Here is a 23,245-nt window from a genome sequence, read left to right on the forward strand (position 1 = left end):
TTTCTGCACGTTGACGAATGAAGAGCTGCTTCTTGTTATTTTAATAAAAAATACAGTGTTTGAAGTTACACTTAGAAACATCAAAACGTACGTGCACATACATCAGACTGAACATTTTTTTCCTAGGTCACTGTGTAAAGGTTTCAAAAATAGTTTGTCACTTTACAGCATTGTTTAAAAGAACATCCTTTCAAAGGAATATATGTCAACAAATACAGGTAAGGAAGAATGCAATTGTGGAGACCACAATGAAAAAAATCTAGCCACCTGAGCTACTATGAAGGAGGGCAGGCCTTGGGTTCAAATCTCCAACAAGATCTCTTTCCCCACAAAAAGCAGATTTATGTATTATGGCATACACAACGCAGAGGAACTAAAAGCATATTTTTGTCCTTAGTATGAGCCCTCTTTGAAGGATTCTGATAGATCTTGATTGGCAGCATCGTACTGAGCAATGAAATGTTTGAGTTCTTCAATGCATCGCTCACCTATTTCATGCAAATTCTGCCTCAGGGCAAACTGAATTGACTTCTCTAATGACGGATCTTTATCAATTAGCATCTTCACTACCATGCCGAAGGTTTCACAGTCTTGTCTGTAGACCTAGAAACAACAAATTTTAGAAAACAATTAAATGCAAGACTCTTTACATTAGCACACCAACAGCCTTCATTGAGTGAGGTGCGATTGCAGATCCAAACCAAACAAAGAATATTGGACTTAACGTGAGTTTCAACTGTAAGATGCATTTGCCTTTTCTTCTCTTTTGATCTGCACTAATACAAATGTACCTAGTTCAGAACTATCTGGATACAAGAAATAACTCTTATTGTGAGAAATGCCTTAAAAAACCAAGATTAAGTTCCTCTTGCAGCAATATTTAATAAATAATGGCGGAACAAAAGGCAAATGCTAAACCAGAATTTTCATTGCAAATATATGTAAAATTAATTTAACTGTGGCATGTCTAACAATCTCAATTTTTATACAAAGCATCAATAACTTACTCTGTAATCCTTCCTAATACTTTAAATACAAGTTGCGTTTAAATAATGTCACCAAATTATGTTTGCTTGTTGGATATCTGTTTCTTGTAGAAGTCCTTGACAAATATGACTCTAATTAGTTTGACTGCATTGGTGATTCAACTGCTAAGGATAAGAGAAATCCTGGCAATGGTTTATGTGAACCCGTCTGATCCTCTACTGCAGGGAATGAAGAGTTTGCAAGTCAGTTATGTACCACAGTTGAGAAGTAACTTCTCATTATCACTGCAACTGTTTTTCAAACAAACACCTCACTATGCACTTAAGCAGTTTTCAAAACAAGTCGGTGGCCTTTCAAAACCTTTTTTTTTTTTTCAGATTCCAGCTAAGGTTATTAATTTAAACACCCACCAAAAAAGGAGCTTATCAAAGTCTTCGAACAGCCAGATGCAGTTCATTTTCACACCTCTTTGGCCAATTTCCATTTAGAAAATACACTGGCTTTTTGAATGAAGATAAGTAAGTTTTATATCTCTCTACATTTTTTAGGAGGAAAAAAAAAAGCTAAAATGCTGATATTCTTCAAAGTATGATTAACTTATAGTACTGTATGCTTGTGTTAGAAACTTGGTTTTTACAGAGATGTGTGACCCTTTCCTCCCACATTTATCTGTATTGTGGACACAAATGACACAACTATATATAAACAATTTCCCATTAGTAAAAATGAAAGAAAAACACAAACAAAAAAAACCCCACAACCAAACACCACCATACTGTTTTATTCATAAGGACCAATCCACAGGCAGCTCAAGCATGCTCACGTCAGAAGAGCAGAAAAAAAAAAGATACATTCTGGTCACAAATTGAACTATTCTCAGAAACACAATGATTTAACATGATACTTTTAATAAAGACAGTTCTTAAATGTTTGATTGTATATTTTATAAAAATAGTTTAAAACGAGACCTACTTCTCAAACACTGGTTGGCAAATAAAAGAAAACCTTTTGGAAGAAACTCATTTTCAATGGAGATGAAGTCAAAAAGAAGAGTGCAGCTCAAAAAAACTGGAGCAAAACATCGTAAGTGTGGAAACGGTGTGCACGTGGCATTTTTTCTGAGAGGGGATTTATTTCCTGCTTTGCATGTTTAGTTCTTTGGTAGTAAAATACCAGCACAAAACCCAGACTCCAGAGTTCATGTTCCACAGCAAGTAAAACACAGCACTTGCGAAGAGAACTTCAAAGAGAGTAAAATTGAGTTACTTTTTTTCTGACTCCAAGGAAAAAGCTCAGGAAGAATCGCTGTCTCTGATTAGCCATAAGACAGACAGATGGTATTTCACTTCGGATAACTCGTGCCTTTCAAGTACTTGCAGCATGCTTGCTAGCACCTTCACAGAATGATTTCTGAAAGGTTTTTTTCTCCCCAGAGCCTTTCTTCCCCCCCCATTAAATTGCAGGTCTATTTGTCCTATTTTATCGCCTTTGAAGCGGTCAGACAAAGGACGTGTGAGTGATCTTCCACAGGTAAACAAACCTGGTAACTGTCAGTCCTCAGAGGACGCTGTGCGACACCAGCACGAGTGAAACCCTGACCCTAATAGAGAACACGGGCACATCGCCCTGCCTTCTGCACAGGCAGGCACCCAAAGCTACAACTGAAGGAAAATTCTACCTTTAATTGGTCCTCAAACTAATGGCAAATAGTGCTATCTGATATTTCTCTCACACATCACGAACAACTAACCCAGATTAAATTTTCTGACTCTTAGCTCATAAATATTAGCTCAATCTAAGCATATTTTTCTTCAAAACTTTCACAAAAGAAGACTTGGAGGAGAATCAAGAGAGCCGCCGTCGTCACTGCGTCTGAAGTCACTTTGCTGTCACAACAATCTGGAAACTAAATACCTTCACACACGAGATGAATGTTTTCAATCCTTTGTGACAAAGGAGTTTAAAAAAAATAGAATTGACCTCAGATAGGGGAAGAGGGTGAAGGTGGAGCAGGAAGGCAGTTTTAACAACAGAAAACAAAGGAAACAGCTCAGCTCCTCTAACAATAATTGAGCAATTTTCCCTCAACAAGCTTTCTACTCCAGCTGCTAGTTCTGATCCTCCTGGTGCAATCTGCCTCCTTCTCAATTGTGCTGATAAACCTATTTGTATAGCTGCGACTTAAATTACATCACTGAGACAATCCCTTTTAAAATTACTTCCCCCCCAATTAATGTGATTCAGTGATTCAATTCTAAAACCAGATGCATCAGCACAACGGAAAGAGCTGTGAGCCACAGTTGTGAAGTGGAAATAACTTCATAAACCAGTTTATATCTGGAGCCAGGACATGACTACCAACCCTCCTCAGAGAGGAGCTATTATGTTTTGCAAAAGGGAGTAGAGATTATCAGTTAGAAGAGTATCAATTACAGAAAATATTAATTACAGTTTAATAGTTCAATCAAGTATTTGAAAAAATTGTGAAAGCACTCAAAGGCCTTGAAAAAGAGGATGGTGGCAAGGCATATTAAAATCTATCTTCTCCACAGAAGAGGAGGCGGCTGTTTCTGGAAAATAAGCCGAGATAGAAAGGTGATGCTTGAGGAACAGAGAGAACTGCAGAAAAGGCTCCTAACAAGCAGAAAAAGTTCTCTGTTGGAGAAAAATACTGGAAGAACTCGTGACCCACAAAGTTTCAAAATAACCCTTTCTTTAAAATTCCAGCTGATATTGATTTTGAGCTCAGACCACGGAAAGCTCATCAGTAAACATCTGGAACTAAAAACTGAAAATGATTCCATGTGTGGGGAAAGAAGAAATAACATTTTTATACTGAAAAACAAGAGAGGGAATGATACCAACGACATGAATATTCTGTCTGATATATACATCAGGTAACCCTGAAAACAGCTAAAGCCATAGGGTGATCATTTACCAAGGCCCTAGCATAATTTTATTCTCTGACCTATGCTACAGCACCAGCATAATGAAAAGAATGTGTAACACTTTAGTAAGCAGATGAAGGAGAAGCAGAAACAGCTGTTCTGTCCCCAAATATATAGATATATTTATTTTTATTGTATACACACACACACAAAATATATAGTAGTTTTGATTTTCCTATGAATGAGAAGTATATGAGCTGAATTCAAGTTCTCTTTGAAGAGTTTTCCAAAATCAGCGTATCTGGCATCTGTGAGGTCAGAGGGCATTTTAGCTCTTTTCAGTCTTACATGGCAATAGCCTAGAAGCTCTGGCTGAGATCAACCCTTCACTGTGCTAGTCTCTGTATAAGCACTTAAGCTTTGTCTAGATGCAAATCTAAAGGTGTGATGCACCTGCAACACATTAGTAGATAAAACTAAACCAAAATTTGCACTTCTAACTGTTAAAATATAGCTAAAAGACACTTACTTCCAGCCGCAGATAGAGCAATGGAGATGTTAGTCCCCCACGTTGGGGGTGATCAAGCCCTAGAACTAGAGACAGAATGAAACTTTTGAGAACTCCCTGATCTGCATCTATGCAAAGTTATCACAGTTAACCTCAAAGCGCCATCAGCAGTGACTTGCATTACGATGTATGACACTGACACGAAGGAGGTGAAGGATACCACCCACACATTCTCTTCCTCCAGCTCAGCTCAGCTCTGCGATGTTGACCTCTCATGGGGAAGAAAGAGGGGCAGAAGCAAGCGCATGCAGACTGCTCATCCCTCCTGCAATGATAATCTAAAAATGGCCTTGTCTTAAACCAAAGAAAACATTCTGAATGGCTCAGCTGATGAGTGGAAAACACCATCACCAAAACTCTGTTGTAAACCTCAGCTCTGGTTGTGGATTAAATTATACCTAGCTAGGGAATACCTTGACAGCATGTCTACTGCTCACTGATGAAGTCCATACCGTTTCCTTCCTCTGACCAGCACAACCCTATATTCTTCTCCAAAACTGTTCCAGAGCTGCCCATGTACCTTTTGTGCAACTGAGCTGTTGGACAACATAAATAGTAATGAGAACAAAAACTAGAACTTAAGATGTCCTCCCCTGCAAGTGACTACAGTCCACAGAAGACTTGGAAACTTTGTCATCTCGGTCTCAGTGTCTTGCACACCTGGCCAAAAAGCAGCTTCAGTCCAACAGCAAGAGTAGACCCAATATTGAAAGGGGATGAGGCCAGACAAAAAAAAAAAAAAAAAAAAAAAAAGAGAGAGAGAGAAATATTCACAACCCTCATTTCAACCCATGCACCAGGCTTCCCCAGCTTAGTTCTACAGTCTCGGCAAAGAAAGACTTTTTAACTTCTCAAGGTGATTCAGAACAGCTAAAACTACAGCTTCTGCTCTTAGCAGCCTTTGAAGAAGAGGAAAACTAGAAAAGTTCCCCGATAACTGGAAAGACCCTCAGGAAGACCGGTCCCACCAGCTACGAATTAGCCTCTGTATCTCCCAGGTCCACAGCTGGTAGAAAGTACAACTGAGTAGCAAATGGGAGATGCAAATTTTTCCTCTCCATCTCAGAAAGGACTCAACTGAATCTTCACTTCTCATTTCTGGGAGAATTGTTTTAATGAGTGTGCTTTGTTTTATATAAAGGTAGACAACGTTAACTATCTTCTCCAGCTATGGTTTTGAATGAATATGATTGTTGCACTTTTTTTTTAATGCTCTTGGTTTTATGCACATGTAAAAGCCACTTGAATAGGAATCATTAAGAGTTGCACATGCAAGGCTCGAGCAGCTTTATGCATGAGATGGGCAAATTCATTTCAACGCAGGTGGTGGCACTTCTACTTTCAAACACAAGTGGGACCACCAGGCATGAGGAAGACCACATTCATTAAGTGGATGTGATGATTTAGCAAGTGAAATCGATGCCCATGATTTCCTATGTGGTTTCCAATCCCCTCCTCTTTTCCATCACAATCTTTCCTGCATTTCTGAGTATTCTTATCATTCCACACATTTACAGATTCATCTAACACTCTCTCACCTCCACCAGGACTCCTTCACAGCAACACGATGCAACTCCAGGCTCTCTGAGCAGCTCTGCACCATATGTACACAGCCCACCATCAGTGCTTGTGAGTCAGTGCTCATCTCCAGAGATGCCTGTTCCCAGCTCCTCATCCAGAAGGCCAAAGACCCTCAAGGCTCTCAGTTCACATGGGGGAAGGAGTTCGGGTTGTGGCTCAGAAACCACGTGAAACAGCCTGCAACCCTTAGATGCTAACTCACCCTTGAGAAGACCCAACATGCCCAGCAATCACAACCTTGTATCTGTGATTCATGCAAGTATTCATTTAATATATTATCTTTCAGAAGACAGAAACTTTTCAGTTACTGAGGGCACATTTCCCACAAGTATCAAATACCCCAATGCAAGGGGGAAAGAAGCAACATGCTCACTGGTAGCTGTTTGATTTCTGATAAAGGCAGAGCTTGAACTTGCAGAGCACAAGTACAGCACAAGTTTGAAAGCCGTACCACATCCCCTCCAGACACCCCATTAACGAAAGAGCAAACTGCCTGAAATGTCTCTTGCTTCAGTGATGCCCCAGGGCTCCTCTACACCAGACAGAGGTAACAGCTTTTGCTCCCCCAGCTAAACCACGACAGCTAGGCTGGTATAGCCCTCTGGTGGTACAAGCCAGCTTCTTATTTCCCCTCCTCAGCAGACCTAAAATAAGTCTGACAAAGCACTCTTCTGTTATCACAGCCACATCTATGCCAGGTTTTTCCCCAGCATAGGCAGACAGACTGTGAGGTATAAATTTTCTCGTACTCCTAACTAAGACCAATACTAAGAGATTCTGTAATGTAGACCTAGCTCTAAACTGACTGCATATGCAGTAAGATTTTGCATTATAATTGTGTATGTAAGCTCTAGCAAATTGGGAAACTACTACACACTGACTTCAGTATTGCTGGTATCACAGCATTTTTTTTGACAAAGACATCTTTTAAAAGGAATTATTACCTCTCCTCAACTATCTTGGATTTTTCTCAACCATGCAAATTAGACTTCATTAACTTAACCAAAATTTACTCTCCTCAAGTACAATAAGATAATCCTTTACTGAGAGTACAGAGAAATTTTCATTACTGCAGCAGCAATGTAACTGTATCGTTACGTTTATGAGTACAATATATAAATTTATAGTTCCACAGTGCAAAGTATGCTCAGAACTGCCATTAAACCACTTGCAGACAATTCTCACGATCAAGACATTTAAGATTGGTTTTCAACCAAGATGAACTATTTTTCATGGTTACAAAAAGCTAAATTAATGTACAACACATTAATACTTGATTACAATAGCAGTATACAATTTTTAATTATTAAATATCAACAAGGCTACTCTATTCCTTTCTTAAAAATACATTAACAATTTTGCCTTGAATCTATGTAATAATTTCTGCTCCCATTAATCAATGTGTTTATAGACCAATTAGATATGCATTGAAATGCAAATTGGGGGAAACAAGTTATTTAATCTAGTATGTAATAATGAACAATTTCATGATAATTTGCTACTTACTGAAGATATGCAAAATATTAATGTTATTTGCACCTAAATGCAATTCTGCTTCCCTTTCCATTGAAAGTTTCAAGCACTTGGTTTAATAGATTTAATCAGCATTCAGAATGTAAGCCCACCGTTTTTGGCATCCAAGTACCTGACTGAAAGGGTCTGCTGGAAGTCCCTCGTGTGGAACAGATGCCGATACAGCCATCATTTAAAAAGCAGCATGAATTCCAACCTGAACTCCGCTTTGCCCTCAAGGACCGGGATAGCACGTGAGCCCAGCGCAGCAGGGCCGGGCGCTGGGAGCAGAGGCCGCCGGGGCCACCCGGCTCGGAACTCCCCAGGGGCCCGTCGCTGCTCCCCACACGGGGCCTCGGTGCTTCTGTTCAGCTGGTCTGCAGCATCTTGCTTCCAGGACTCAGCATCTCTTGCCGGGGCTTTTATTCCTTTGATTATACACATCTGAATGAGGAAGACAGAGTCTAAAACCATGCCACTGCAAGGCTTCCTGCTTCATTTTAAAGTAGAATTCTAGTACGAACGGACATGAAAAGTGCTTTGTAAAATTGGGGAGTGGGTGTCTTCATCTACAGTAACAAACTCTGCTGGGTTTACACGAACACTTTAAGGTTGAAAACCCTCAAGAGTTGGCATGGGTCCCGAGACGCTACTCTGGTCTTTTCCATGTTGTGTAATACACTGGGAAGAAAGCATGCAGGTCAAATTATGTACTTGCATGAAACCATTTTAAGTTTAAGCTCAAGACATCATCTGGATACACCTTTGTTTCATATCATGCCTCTGGTGACACCTCTGCAATTACAGTGCAGTCACGGGGCTTGCACAGGGTGGAGGAGCCCACTGCAGCTCAGGAGCAGCCGGTGACTGGCTCGGGTGGGCAGTGGCTGCAGGAGCGCCCAAAGCCACGCTGCCTCGTCTTCTGCACGTCAGCCTCATCTTCCTCTGGCTTCTGCGGGGCAGGGCTCTGTCCCTCAGCGATAATTCCTCTGTATCATCACCTCTGTAGAGAAGCACCACCTTTGCTCAGCTCCTTTCTTCTTCCCTTCACCATCCAAACAAAAAATTACACGCTTTTCTGCATTTACTCAATGCTTATAAAGCAATCTAAAGGTGGAAGATACAGCTTTTATATGACACTGTTGAGCAGAGCCAAAAAATTATAAAAATAAAAAGCAATTAAAAAGACAAGTCCGCAACAACGGTAGTAAGTGTTTGCAGCTCCAGTTACACAACATGGAAAATCTGTAGAGGAAGGCTATGTAGTTCTGAACAATCATAGCAAAAGCCAACCAAACAAATTGGTACTATTTAGAAAACTGCTCATATGAACTACTGAACTGCCTCAGCTCTCTTGTAAGTCACAGGGAAAGCATCACATACAAAGTATTCGGCACAGTGCAAGATAAACCTTAAACTGATATGACTTGTACTGCCTGGCAATTAAATTCATAACTGAAAAGTTCAGCAACAGTTTTCATTTATGAAAACTTACATTTTCCAAACAGTTCCCCATTGCTTTAAAATTACTACAAACAAGTTTTCATCAAGAAGCAAGAAGTTTACTTTAAATATATTGCTAGGAAATCCACGTATTTAATAATTTTTAATGCTACAGTGGAGGACTTCAAGCCAATGTTTAAATAATCAAGAACTGATACACAACACAAATGCACATGACTATACACTTCATTCAATGTTACCTTTTGGCAAGAGCAAGTGCATTATTACTTCTTCAAAAAATGTCTTGCTCAGTCAAGCAAGAAGTGGCTCCCTTGTGGGAGAGCAAGGACTATTATGTTACATGGTTTTACTGGAGATAATTCTTCACTAAACCAATCAGACCACATAATAACAGCATTCTAACACCAACTACAGGCCCTTGGAGACCAGTTTGTGTGTGGCCTAGATTTCATAGGCTTCTTTACAACAGATGTGTTGGATGAGGATAGTGTTACTTCATATATTAACTTGTGTGTTCCTTAGGTAAAGCAGCAGTATTAGTTTAAGTTCTACCTCTTACATATTCTTCTTGTAGAAAGTATGTGCCTTCTGCAAGCAGATGACATATCTAAATTCAAATAATCCATAGCAATTGCAATTCATCAGTTTCTAAACCTCACTAAAAGTACTAATAATCTCTTAAAAATATATCAATGACATCTTTTCAGCTCACATTTAAGAATTCCCAGCTATATGTTTAGAACGCGGAGCTACAAACAACTGTGAAGCTAAGTCCACAAAAATTGTCTGAAAGAGCAAAAATTCATGTATTTATTAATTTCTCTTTGTTTTATAATGACCTTCAAGTCTAGAAACTGTATTTTCTTAGGACCATAAATGAAAACAAAATCTTAAAAGCTCTACTTTCTGACGGATGCTAAAAAAATCCCACTACTTGAAATGCAGCAGTTCAGGATTAAACAGGAAATAATCAGCTTTATGCCAAAGGAAGGACCTCACCCTGCAACTTTTTATTTATAAAATACTAAATTGATGGAAAGCTATTTCCTAAATCTGCTCCATGGCAAACTTATTGCTCCATCCAAAACAGGAAGGGTGAAGTTTATCTACAAAAGACTCTGTCTATGTTAATTCTCTCGATAAAAATGCTCTAATAGCTTTCAGTTATGTCCACTGACCATAAAGGGAAGCGATATTCATTTAAGCTTCATCAGAATGGGCTTTATATTAACAGCACCAATTACATAACAAACCAATCTTCCTTGTCATAAAAATACACAAATATTTTTGTACGGAAAAACCAGCAGTTTAAAATCCACATATATGCACTGTGTTGCAGTGAAGATCAGCAACGATGCATTTGCTTTTACCAAAATGTGACTTGTAGTGATTTAGTTTTCCCTCAACAAAAGTTTTCACACTTTAAATTTCAACAAATACACTCAGATTCAACATTCTGCATTAAGAGGGCTCATTTTTGTTAATCAGCAAGACAGAATTTTATCCTGAGGTGTGGATCACCCGTATTTGCTTCAATGGCACAATATAAATGAGCAGCAAGAGAAGAAAACAAAAAAAAAATCTTCTTTTTCCAATTAAGAGCAACTCGCAGCAGATCAGTTGCACAATTAACTGGCAGCAGCACTGTTGTTATAAACGCAAAGCCAGTGCATCAATGAGTTGAAGAACCAGCCCTTAAATGAGAAGACTTTCTCACCATCACTATCTAAAAAGCAACTTAATTTTATTTTTTTTTCTTCTTTAATGGTTAAAAAAAAAAAAAAAAAGCTAAAGCAGGTTTGGATACGCATGCCAAAGGCTAGGGTTTTTAATCACGTGCAGCATAAAGAAAATATTACACAAAATAAGTAAACTTCTGTATGTAATGGACAACTTTTCAGAAAGGAAAAGCAACAGCTGCAAGAAGAAAAACAATTACTTAGATTACCAACATTTTATTACTTAGTTTATGTTAAACCTTAAGATTTCTGAAAGTTTAGAATTACTTCACACATTATATTAGCCTCACAAATCAGTTTTATTAGTGCCTCAATAACGGATCAAATTTTTTTCATGTCCAAGTCATGGTCCTGTCTTTACCCTCTAAATAGTCACTCTCACCACTTACGTTAAGTACTCATTTCAAATATAAAATCAGATAAAGGAAAAAGTAAATTAAGGCCATGTTTTTGAAGACTTCTGTAAGCTTTCCCTAGCTTGTAGATAGGTATCTTTTTCCATATGCAGCTGTGACAGCTGAAAAGACTATTCCCCCTTCACAGCTGTCACCATCCCCACGCCAGAAATCATCAACCCACTTGTTTGTGTGAGCCAACAATATGTAGGATTACTCCTAAAATTAATTTTTAGGCAAAATCAGCCTGATTAGGTCACTTGCTAGCACATCAGCTGGGCTGCAGGGAGGAATCACCTATTCTGGGTGTGAGAGCAACAAGCAGCTGTAGATGACATCTAGAAAGGACATTTATCTGTAGCCTTACTAATGTGTGTCCAGTCTATTTGGGCTGATCCAGGACAGGTCACAGAACTGCCACCTAATACAAAGTTTCTGTGCCGAAACAACCATGTATCTTAGCATATATCTTCAGTCAAACACAAAATATATCAAGAAACAGAACACAAAGCTAGCATAATGGCTAGTCAGAAAAGCTGCATGATGAAACCTCATTTCTCATTGCAAATATATTAATTTCTTCTGTATTTTTAGGATTCAACACCCAAATTATCTCTCCTGAATCTGTTCCCACAATTCTAGGTATTTCTACTTCAATTTGGAAGCAGAAATCCAATCCAAATATTGGTAAAAATAGAAAAGCATGTCTCTCCCCAAAGAAAAAGCCACAAGGAGTAGAGATTCTCTTTTATGGTTAGTAAATCATATGTCTTAGGGCAGCGATTACCAATTGTGGTTCCCAGGGAATGCAGTAGGAGTTCAGCATTTACTCAGTGGATACACCACTGACTGTATCCCACAGTACTTGGAATTAGTTATTTGATAAGTTTGGGTTACAGCTCATAAATAAAATTGAAGAATCACAGCAATTAGCTGGTTCAGAAAAGCTTGAGAATCACTTTTTAAATTGTGCACTATTTTTCCATGTGAAAACCAAGCCTAATTTATATTTAAAAAAAATATTTTGAGACTAAGAACATTGGCTTTCTATTTCCTCATTACAAGCTTTTATTAATGAGATAGTTAAGCAATGCTGTAGTATTTCAGCACAAGAACTGTTACCTAAACTCATTAAAGGAATGTCTGTTCTGTTCAATCCAGTGTCACTGAACACTTTCCAGAAGTTGTCTGATGGGGTGAACTGACAGAGGACAGATTTGGAATGAACTTGGCAAGATATGGGCACACACGCATGACTTTTTGAAGTGTTCACTTGTCTTCAGATTCTGTCATCCACTGAAAAGCTTTGATTCTTTTTGAATCTGGCTTCAGTCAGTCCTTATAAAAAGTATTATGACCAACAGAGAAAACTGGGTTCATCAAATACTGTTTTGTGTTGGTTTGGTTGGTTTTTGTTTGTTGGTTGTTTTTTTTAAGAGCTTAGAGTAGCTTTCTGTGACCCCTGACATCTATAAATTGTGAAAACAGCACAATGCAACAAATTCATTAAATAAAAAAAAAAAAAGAGATATTTCTAGTTCTCAAGACCAAACTTGTACAAGGATTCTAGAGGTCTAGATTCTTGAATTTACTCCACAAAATGTCTTGTTTATTCCAATTATAAAACAGGGAGGCTAATTACGGTACCAGTATTTGTTTACTAGTAATGATGGTAAAGCATCATGTAAATTAACAAGACAGTAAACAAAATTAAGGCTAGAACAAATTAGCAGCTGCCCAGCAACTCAGTCAACTTCCTGCAGGTCAAAGATTTGTTGCACATCCCCAGCAGCATTATGAATTGTGGCCACTTCAGAGATGCAACAAGTCCTGCTTCTGGCCAACACTCCAATGTGTAGAACTTCATCCGGGCAAATCCCACAGACAACTAAAGGTATGGGGGGGTTGACTCTTCAACTAGACACTTCATAAAATTTCAAATTACCCTCAACACCCCAATGATTTTAAGAGATCCTCAAATTATGAAATATGTTAGTATCTGTAAACATACTTATGTTGCCGTATTAATCTTCTCTTCAGAGATACATAAACTATTGTTTAAATAGTCTAAAATAATTCACTTTAGGGCAGACACCAAAACAAGTCATTTCAAGTCAAACAGCTAAAATCTGGGCAAAGAGTAAGCTAATAAGGAGGAAATATAAAAGAAGATCTAAACTAGATAATGAAAACGGAAACTGCAGAACTATATATGAAAGTATTTCTCAAATAAAATGTACTGTTACAATATAAATAAACTTTTTAATGCTGTATCTTTAAGCAGAATAATAGCTGTTGCTGATGAAGTCTACTGATGCTGAATTGATACAGTGTGTTTTAGATAAGAACAGCATGGAAAGAGAGCAGTGAAGTCTGTTCTGATAAGCAGAACTAAACAGTTTACTGCCTGAGATAAAAATAGGTTGCCAAAGGTCAGACACTTTAATGCAATAGCCAAAAGAAACAGCACCATGCCATTTACCTTTTAACCTTACTTCATACAAGATTACCATGTGCTCTCAAAGATACAGAATAGACAGGGGTTATTCGTACAAACATATCCTGAAAAATAAGGCATTCCTCACTTCATGCAGCCTTCCAGAAGTTCGATTTTTTTTTTTCCCCCCTAAAAAAAAACCCCAAAACAGTTCATGCTAGTAAAGATCTGTCTGAACTACACTGTCTGGAAACAGAATTAAATGAGGAAAAAAAATTAACTATTTAGAATAGAGCAAGCCTAATTAAATAAAAAAACACAATGAAAGTGAACGACATTTTCTCATTTCATTTAGAAATTCCAGTGGGCTCTTTGTTTTTTAAAATCACATAAGGGTACAAATATTGCAAACTTTCTATTTTCAAATCAGCAGGTAAAGACATTTTGTTATTTCAAGGATTAGTATCCATAAAGGATTGATTTACATGCCCAACAAAGGATTATTTTATTTATTTACTTATTTAAGACTACCATGGACTGTGTAGAATGGTAACAGCAACTGTTTCATTAAAAAAAATAAATTAAAAAGTTGCCTTCTACAGAGTAAGTCCCACAGTTTACACTGTTAATGAACAAAATATGACTAACACTCCATTTGGTGGTTGCAGTGCAATGAAACCAGATCTCAGAACTATTGCTTAGTTTTAATAGGATCCATTGACTCAATTAATCTTACCTCAACTTAGTACTAACCTCTCTTCCACTCGTTCACCTCTTCCCTTTGTTCTCCTTAGTCCTCCATCACTCAGCAAACTACACTGTGGACAAAGCCAAGTCACCACTACCCCTGACTACCTTCACTTCTGCCACCACAATTTTATCCAAGTCTTCCCCATTCCCTCGGCAAGTATTCACTCAAGCTCTCACATAACCCAGCTATCTGAAAAATCAGAAATTAACTGAAAAAATATTTCACATCAATTGAATTATCTAAGCATCTTTGTATTACCTTGAGGCATAAATGCATTTACATTTCATGCATTTCTATCAAATCCAAAAAAACATAAACAAAATGGATGTTTCATAACTAAATGGAAGCGTTATTTAAAGCAGAGAAACAAACACTGCCCACTGTTACATTATGGACATATGCACACATGTTCTTTCGGAGCTACAATTTTAGATCTACGTTACAGTAGCTTTATGGAATGCAGTAAAAAGCTATTTGCCTACGCATTAACACATACATGCTGAGCAATTAATATTTAAATGAATTGCAAGCATACCAATGAAAGCTTGTACCCTTATATGCCTAAAACCTCACCTGACATGAGACACTGAGTATTCAGACTCATTTAACATGTTCAGTGACCTTGCCTGTTTGAAAATATTCGTTGATCCACAACGGACAAAAACAAGCCCATCACTCTATCCCTAAGAGACCTCTGCATATCGTAATAACTCTTTAGCAATATGCATACATATTTTTCAAGAATACTTAGTCTTACTGTACAGAAACACTTAGTTAAACAGCACAGACTGAAGAGAAACTGACGCCTGAGATAAAGAAATAAGACATGAGCCACGTTACTATAAAGGCACTGGACTTTCAAAAATAACCAGTATCATTTTTAACAGAAGAGTTATAGTGTTCAAATTCTGCTTCTCCTAAAGGAGAATGGATAATTTTTATGATAAATGTAGTGATTCCAAAAAGAGAACAAACTAGTCCACATGCAGAGTAAAGAAAGAGGCTTGTGTTGCAAAGCAGAGGTTACGTTCTCAGAAGTCCCCAATGTATAGCACAGGCTTAAAGCAAGCAAAAGTGAGCTTACATTTTCACTGTCACAAATAAGTGCAAAAATTACAGTTCTCCCATCATTAAAAACTGTTTTTGGATCAATATAAATAAACAAGGGGGGCATAATCTTTACAGCCAATGAGATACTTCTCTTTGCAATCACTGCTCTGGCTCCTTACCATGACATAAGTAACACCTACACAAATTAAAAGGCTCCAGAGCCAGCTCATTATAATGATACATGCTTTTCTTGGTAGCAAAAAGCCCATCCTGCTTAAAATAGAAAGGAACACTCCCTACAACAGTTTCTTTGGTAACTTATCTGGGTCATGAGAGACCACATAATTACTTTTAACTCAAGATTTTTTTTTTACCACCCCCTATTCCCCAAATACTGGCTGACAAATGATGCAGAAAAGTCACACACCAAGAATGCATTCCGTATTTAACTAATTTTTTAAAAGTCTGTCTTATCAAATCACATATAAATTTGCAACTTCAGATTAATCACATCTGGATTAGGTATGTTAATGACTCGATACTACAACCATTTTACTGTATATTTACTAATGTACAGATGATAATTGTCACATTTGAAATGCAGATGTAATTCCCAATCCAAAAGGAGATTGCAAGAATAACAAAACCGATAATTTTGTTGTATGTATTACGAAATATTTCACTCTGTTATTAAAAGAACCAATCATTTATACATGGGCTCAAGAAACCAATGGCCTAAACCAAATCAAGGGTGACTCAGAGAGCTTTCCAGAGCTCAGAGTTAAACATTTAGGTATTCTGTTTCTAGAAAAATCAAAGGAAAAACAAAAAAAAAAAAGAGCATTAACTGACCTCAGTGAAACAGGAAACAGAATCTTAGGAGTTTATCTTTGCTTCTGACTTTAGCAAAAACATAGCTGCAAGAAAACATCCTTCAATAGCAATGTAAGGAAAACTGTACAGTGAGCTGTAGTTATGCCTAATAGTGAATTTGAGAAAATATATGAAAAGTATTTAAAAATTAATCAGGGCATTTTTGAGTTATGGCTAGACCTACACTTGGGTAAGTAGATTAATAATTTAATTAAAAACTAATTTTTACATTAAGAAATAATTCATATTGTTTTATTTGTATTTGATGAGAAATACAGTAAACTGAACCAAACAGACAACAAAATGATCAGCAGTGACTGACATGTTTATCGAATTCTTCAGTAAGTGATTTCAGGTACTCCATTCAGGAACGCTGCACTTCCTGACTTATGATTGTAGCTTCCTGCAGACGCCTTGAGGGCATCCAGAGGGGAAGACAGCAAGCTGGAAGCACCTGACTGCTCCCCACTTGTTTCTGGCACTAGAAATAGCAACGAGCTTTCTTGCATGATGTAGTGTCTCCACCCTCCAGCCAGGGAGGAACTCCACTGCATTTGCCCATGGGCCTTAGAGCTTTGGTGGAATTAATTAATTCCCAGCTCCACCCATGTTCCTCCTGTTCACCTTCTCATTCATTTCCCCGCCCTCTTGGCTGCAGTTCCTGATCTTGGCACAAAATTTACTTTTTTTTTTTTTTTTTTCAACTGCAAGTCCAGTCCCACCCTTGTTCATTGCTTCCCACACTCCCAAATTCCCAACCCTACCTCTCCTGTCGCCACAGATCCTTTCATCTCTTGCAGATTTCCTCCACCCTCCAATTCAGAGGTCAACTCATTCCTCAGCCAGATGTAGTTCCACTCTGTCAGAAACTCTTGCATCTTTTTGCCCTTGCCTTCTGGATCCTCTCCTGCATCCAGTCCTCTTCCCGTCTTCCCTTTGGCACGGTCCACCTTTCTCCATAGAGAAGCAATTTTGACAGGAAGATTTCTAACTTGACATTCACATGCTTTCCTACACTGGTTTCTCTTCTTTCAACTGTGTGAAAAAAAACCTGAACTTTTGTTGGGGGTGGAGAGGGGCACCAGTCATTGCCAAGAGCTGGTGAAGGTACCGTCTCCATCCCCTTGCTGGGGGACCTATGGGCAAGACTGTCCTGTCCCACCAGTAGAAGTCATCTAATTACAGGTTTTAAGGAAGCTGCATCCAGCTCACAGGTCCCCCAAAATGACCAGACATCTTTATTTTAAACAGTAACAGAGTCTTTGTTGCAACTTTCCTGTTCAGCGAGAACATTTGTCTATAATTGCAGGCTTCCAGTTCTTCATCACATTAGCTGACAGACAATAAATATGTAAAACATTCAGAAATCTTCTGATCTTCATTTTCCTAAAGTGCAAATACTTTAATGAACTGTAAGAGGTTAGAAATTGAGGAATAAAAGGGACCATTTAGTTTACAAACACAAGCTATATCACTACCAAAACCACTGGTTACTGTGACTGCTCTTTCCTCTCAAGATCTACTTAAGAACTTCAGGGGCTGGAGCAGCTGGGTACCACCTTGGTTCACAACTAGGTCAAAGTTTAATTCCAACAGGCCTGATGGAAGAAGCTGTTAGGAGGGTGTCTAGTGATGCACTTGTGCTCCCAAATGAGTAAATTCACCAAAATATGGAGAACCAAGCCTACTGAAGTTAGAAGATGGTGAGGTGTCCTAAAGGAAGAAGAGAGCTCTGGTCACGGCAGCTTTAGATAAAAATTAAATAGAAATATTTTTAAAAAGCTTTCTCTTCCCCATCACAAAAATAAACAGTTACTATGCAAATACCATCAAAGACTATAGCTTTCTGTAGATTTCTGCCTGGTGATTAAATAACTTTGAGTAGCTAAGGCAGTGCTTTCAAGATGCTGAAAATTCAGGAACAGTTGTGGCTTGACACACAAGACAGCATGGGTACTCCCTTGGGGCAGCAGGCACATCTAAGGAACCACATTGTGAGTAACACAACTGGTTAAAGAAATATCTGCAGACTTTTCATTCTTTTTCCTGTTCTAATTCATAGCCAGGCTCCACAAAGACCACTGTGCCAGCACAGGGGACAGTACAGCACATGGACACAACTTCTTAAACTATGGTTGCCACCGAACTCTTTGTAATGTGCTGCTGAGGTCTGCAATGGTACAAGTTGGGTTTGTTTTGTTTTTTAAAACTGCAGTGCTTGCTTAAAGGGAGTTTCTGATGTCTAACTAGATGCAATCATATGGTCTTTCTCCACTGGAACTCATACAGTTTCCACTACTGCCTATTTTCATAAGGCTTGCAACAACTAATCATCTTGGTTTACGCCTAAAGTGAATTTAGTTGAAACCTGACAGCAGAGTCAAAAGATGCACAGCACAGACACTGCAATTGCATAAGCGAGTTACTTCAGAAAGCCAAGTTCAAAAAAATATAATAAAATGGGCAAATTTCCAGTCGAAGATGATCACTGAAAAGCTTGCTTCAGCATACCCTAATATATTTCCGAATTTGTGTTTAAAAATGCTTATGTAGAGATTTTTTTATTTAGGTAGCACATGACCAAAAAAGTTTATATATAAATTATCTACTATACTAAGGTGGTGAACTGCTTGTGGGGAATAATTGCGGTCATGTAAGTACACACAGTACCCACATAAGTACAACATTTCATGCTGTAATGAAACCAAGTATTTAAGCTATCTGGGGGCAGCAGAGGGGGAAAGATTGCTAGCAAGCCAATTAAATCATGGAGAAACAGTATCAAATCCATCTATTAAAGGTTATTAGAGTCATTCAGAGCAATACTCGAAGTTCAATAGTTCAGAAAATTAATGTATAAACAGTCCTTCTCAAGAAGCATGAGAAGCTAAAAAACAACACGACCCACTTGATCTTGTCAGTATTCAGCTTCTGTGATTTTATAAATCAGGTTGACTCTATTAGTCTCTCAAAGTCAAAGTACCAAGGTAAAACAGGCACACTGTAACCTTTGTCCTGTGGAGAACATGGGCCCTTGTTTTTCTGCCATATTGTGTGACGCGTGCCATTGTGATATACATACTAGTGTATGTCCAGACAATCACTGAGGACTGAAAGTCAAACATCAGTGCAAATAAGAGTCAAACTAAACTGGAAAGTGATCCTTGTGGGTTGGTGATAAATGAAGATGTGGGTTAGGCATTTACACCCCAAGATAAAAATCTAATGTTTTTACAATCTTAGCTTACAGAAGAAGCACATGCATAAGCAACTTATGCAACAAAATATTTTTTCTCACATATTGTTTGGGAAAGTAAGTTCCCCATTCTGATGCCTTTTGGAATTATGTTTCCAAAAATTAAAAAAAAAAAAAAAAATGACCAAAACTATGGAAAAGAACAGTAAGATTATACTTTATATATTATATATTGATTATATTTTAAAGGTCAGAGCAAATAAATATCTTCTATGACAAGCTTAAGACACAAACCTATGTAAATATTATATGTACTCAAAATAATTTGAACAAAAAACATATAACCTCTGTAAATTTTAGCTTTTTTATTCAAAATAATTTGCTTGCTTTCCAAATGTCACCCAATTAATGACTGTCAAATCACTAATGTTCGCAGAAAAGAACAAGCTATTAAAAAAAGTGTAGCCTACACATCTTTAAAACATATTGAGTTTAACCTGCTGAGTGAAATAACTGCCAGAAAAAGAAGACATCAGGCTAGGCACTGAGATACAGAATATAAAAAGAAATAGAAGCTTAAGAGCCAAGTGACAGATACAACCTCTTACCAAAGTATCTTTGGTCACAGATGATCTTGTATTTGTACACAAATCATTGTTGTATACAAATTAGATTACAGATGGATTAGAGGAATAAACTACATGCACCAGCAAAACTGTCATCTACAAACCAAGTTTCTGATATATTAAAATCAGCCCTACAGTCTGTAAAACACACACGAAAACCTGTAGATTCACACTTCAGCAGATTTTCCCTACCTACAGGTTGTCTGTGTGATTCTCATCTGCCGCTGTCTACTCCAACCTCCTGAGGCCTGAAAGCTCTTGTCAGTGTGGGAGAAATGGAAACCACCTTCCATGCCAGACATCAAGTCCCTCCTGTCACCTACCTTCCTGCCACTACCCTTCATTTGCCACTTTGCAGGGGTTTTTGCATGTTCGCTCAGTTACCACCTTCCCATCTTCACATACGGTCTTGTGAAACCCTTCCTTCATGACCCTGTTCTCTGTTTGCCCTCCGTACATCCTGTTTTAAATGCCACTTGGATTCCTGTTCCATCTCCAAGTCTTTCAGAAGGATCGACGCTCAGACTGTATCGGGAATACTGATAGAGCTGATGTGAAATCAGTGTTGGGGGTGGGGAACGGATGCTAGGCAGTAGTTCTTTGAGCTATGGCTATTTCTGAGGCAACTCACATTTCTGGATCTAATTATTAGGTATTTGGAACTGATCCTTTTCTCATTCTGTTTCAATCTAGGAAGCAGCAGGTTTCCCCAGTAGCAATGCTGAAATATTTATCCGCAATTCAAAAGCTGTCTTGTTCAACAGACAGTAAGTTATAAGAAAGAAAAATATAAAAAGTTAAAACTTTAAGCTCCAGTGCATTGAGCCAGCTAAGAGAGAATGTTATCTTCTACCCTTAGAACAGTAAAAAAAATAAAACCAAACAATACTAAAACCACCTCTCAAGTCCACCAATGCCCTTCTGTTAAGGTAAGAATAAGCTGGAGAGAAGGTTTGAGAGGAGGCTCTCTCTATCCTCTACATTAAATTCAAGTTATTAAAACCACCAACAATCAAACCCCAACAACAACAACAACAAAAAAAAAACCCAAAACACACACACAAAAACAGTAACCCTCACTCCCACAGAAACTACTGCCTTTTATCAAGGCTCAGACTATCCTTTCTGGTTTTGTCCTTCAGCTTTCTCAGGTTTGCCAGTGTCAGTTCTGCTTATCCTTCCAAGCATCTTAACTTCTGACAGTTTTTTCAGTAGGCAATTTCTCATAATTAGTTCCTAATTACATATCAAGGCCCACACATTTTTAGAGAGTTTCTTCTCAATGCCTTTTCCAATCCTGCTTACACTTACCATCTCTTGAAACTAATCTTTCTTCTTCCTAGTCTACTCAGTATTATTGTTTCCAAGTCTTCTTTCATCCTGTTGTTAAGTTCTTCTGGTTTCTCATGACAGAACAAGAAATTTTAAATCAAGCAATCACTGCTAGATGTTGATTGAAAAAATACTATTTAACAGACAACTCATTTTCACTTTATCTGACCATGAAGTGGATCTTTGTCTTTCAGATTTGAACAGCTGGGCACTGAATGAAGCAGGTACAACGATCTTTCACATTTAATTTGATTTCCACTAAGTCCAACAATTTTATCCAGGACATAACTACTAACCCTCTCTCATTTAAGTCTTCCAGAGATCTGCCATCAAATTGTAACATCTGTAAACAATCCCCATTAAGACTGTCTGTAAGCAAACAGACCTCTTTGAGATCTTGCAATCTGCAGTACTTCTTGATCACATAAATGAAGCGCCACTACATCAAAAACTGTATCAATTACTACATTTGACAACAGGTTGAGTCCCCAGTATTCACCAACTTCAATATAATGTGCTCAGCACAGGCCAAAAACTGTTTACATTAACAGACGTAAGGCAAAATAAGCATCAAACACAAAATCTTCCATAGATAGGTAGTGATAGAAAGCTAAAGGTAAATTCTATCCAATGCATTTAGGTCTCTCTAAGAAAACATGTGTACATTTCTGGTGTTAAATTCTCTTAAAAGTATTGCCCTATGAGCATTGCATATTAAATAATGCTTTTTATCAGCTTTCCAATGAAAAAAGCTGCTGGCAAAAAGCTGAAATGTGGTAATACACATCCTTATTAAACTATACCTTCAGGTGCTGAAGTAAAATAAGTGAGTTGCACTGATTTTGCATATGCAGCAGTTTGTAATTATGAACACTGCAGTGCATACCAAACAACCCATTAATGTCCATGGAAAGGGAACAGAACATAGATAAACAAATGGAAAGTGAAGGACTGCAACTTATAAAGCATGGTGACCCAAACACAATAAAAGGAAAGTAGCTAAAGTTTTCACATCCTTTTACAAGTACCCTGCTTTAAATTAATTTATGTGCTATGAGAATCAATGATACAACAATGATACTGACCAAAAGCTTTTATGTTCTCCATCTTGCAGTTTCATAAACATGAAAACGCAAATTTGTAACAAACAGCTCAGATTTAGAAAACTGAAAGATCCCAGCACAAAAAAGACTTAAGGCAAGTATGAACTATGAAGATATAAATAAGCATAACAACCTAATTGATTTGATTTTGCAATGGTAAAAATTAAGGAGATCTGGAATAAATATTAAAAGATAGTAGAAAAATCAGCAATAGAATTAATATGGAAAACAATTGTCTAAGAATGTGTAAAAAGTAATGAATTATTTGCCTTGTATATAGGGAGAAGGGTACTGATACAAGGAAACTAATAAACTACAAAAGGATGAAACAAGATCATAAGCAGATTATATCATTAGGTAAGGGAATCATCATCAATTTTTCCAAGAAGCCTAAGGCAAAATATCAAAACCCGAGACAAATGTTTTCTTGATTAGGAAAAAATAAATTAACACACTTAATTACATCTTACATTTAAATAAAATAAACATAAGCTCAGAGGAGCATGATACATACTATGCTACCAACCAAATTAGACTGATGATGATGAGTCCATCATCAAGGCCTTACTACTGTATATTAAGTACACAAGGTTTGAAGGACAACAGAAAAGCTAGGAGGGAAACAAAATCTACAACTTCCCCATCTTTTCCCCTCATCTGGCCTGTTACTCTTGTCTAGTCTACTCCCGTCAGAAACAAAAAATGTCTGACCTCATCCATAATCAGAAATAATCCTTTAATGT

The 23,245-nt window shown here is 37.7% G+C and overlaps 1 protein-coding gene across 3 annotated transcripts in view; it reads right to left on the reverse strand.

Moving 5' to 3' along the window:
• Nucleotides 1-23,245, reverse strand: part of PPHLN1 (periphilin 1) — a 72,710-nt gene continuing 49,465 nt past the window's right edge. For all 3 annotated transcript variants that reach the window (XM_042792089.1, XM_042792088.1, XM_042792087.1), the window contains exon 11: nt 1-603. In XM_042792089.1, the coding sequence (XP_042648023.1) occupies nt 394-603 (210 nt within the window). In that variant the 3' untranslated portion in view covers nt 1-393. The remainder of the gene's footprint in view (nt 604-23,245) is intronic.

The sequence above is a fragment of the Tyto alba genome, unplaced genomic scaffold (assembly GCF_018691265.1).
Source record: "Tyto alba isolate M040663 unplaced genomic scaffold, T.alba_DEE_v4.0 Super-Scaffold_2, whole genome shotgun sequence".
Taxonomy (NCBI): Eukaryota; Metazoa; Chordata; class Aves; order Strigiformes; family Tytonidae; genus Tyto; species Tyto alba.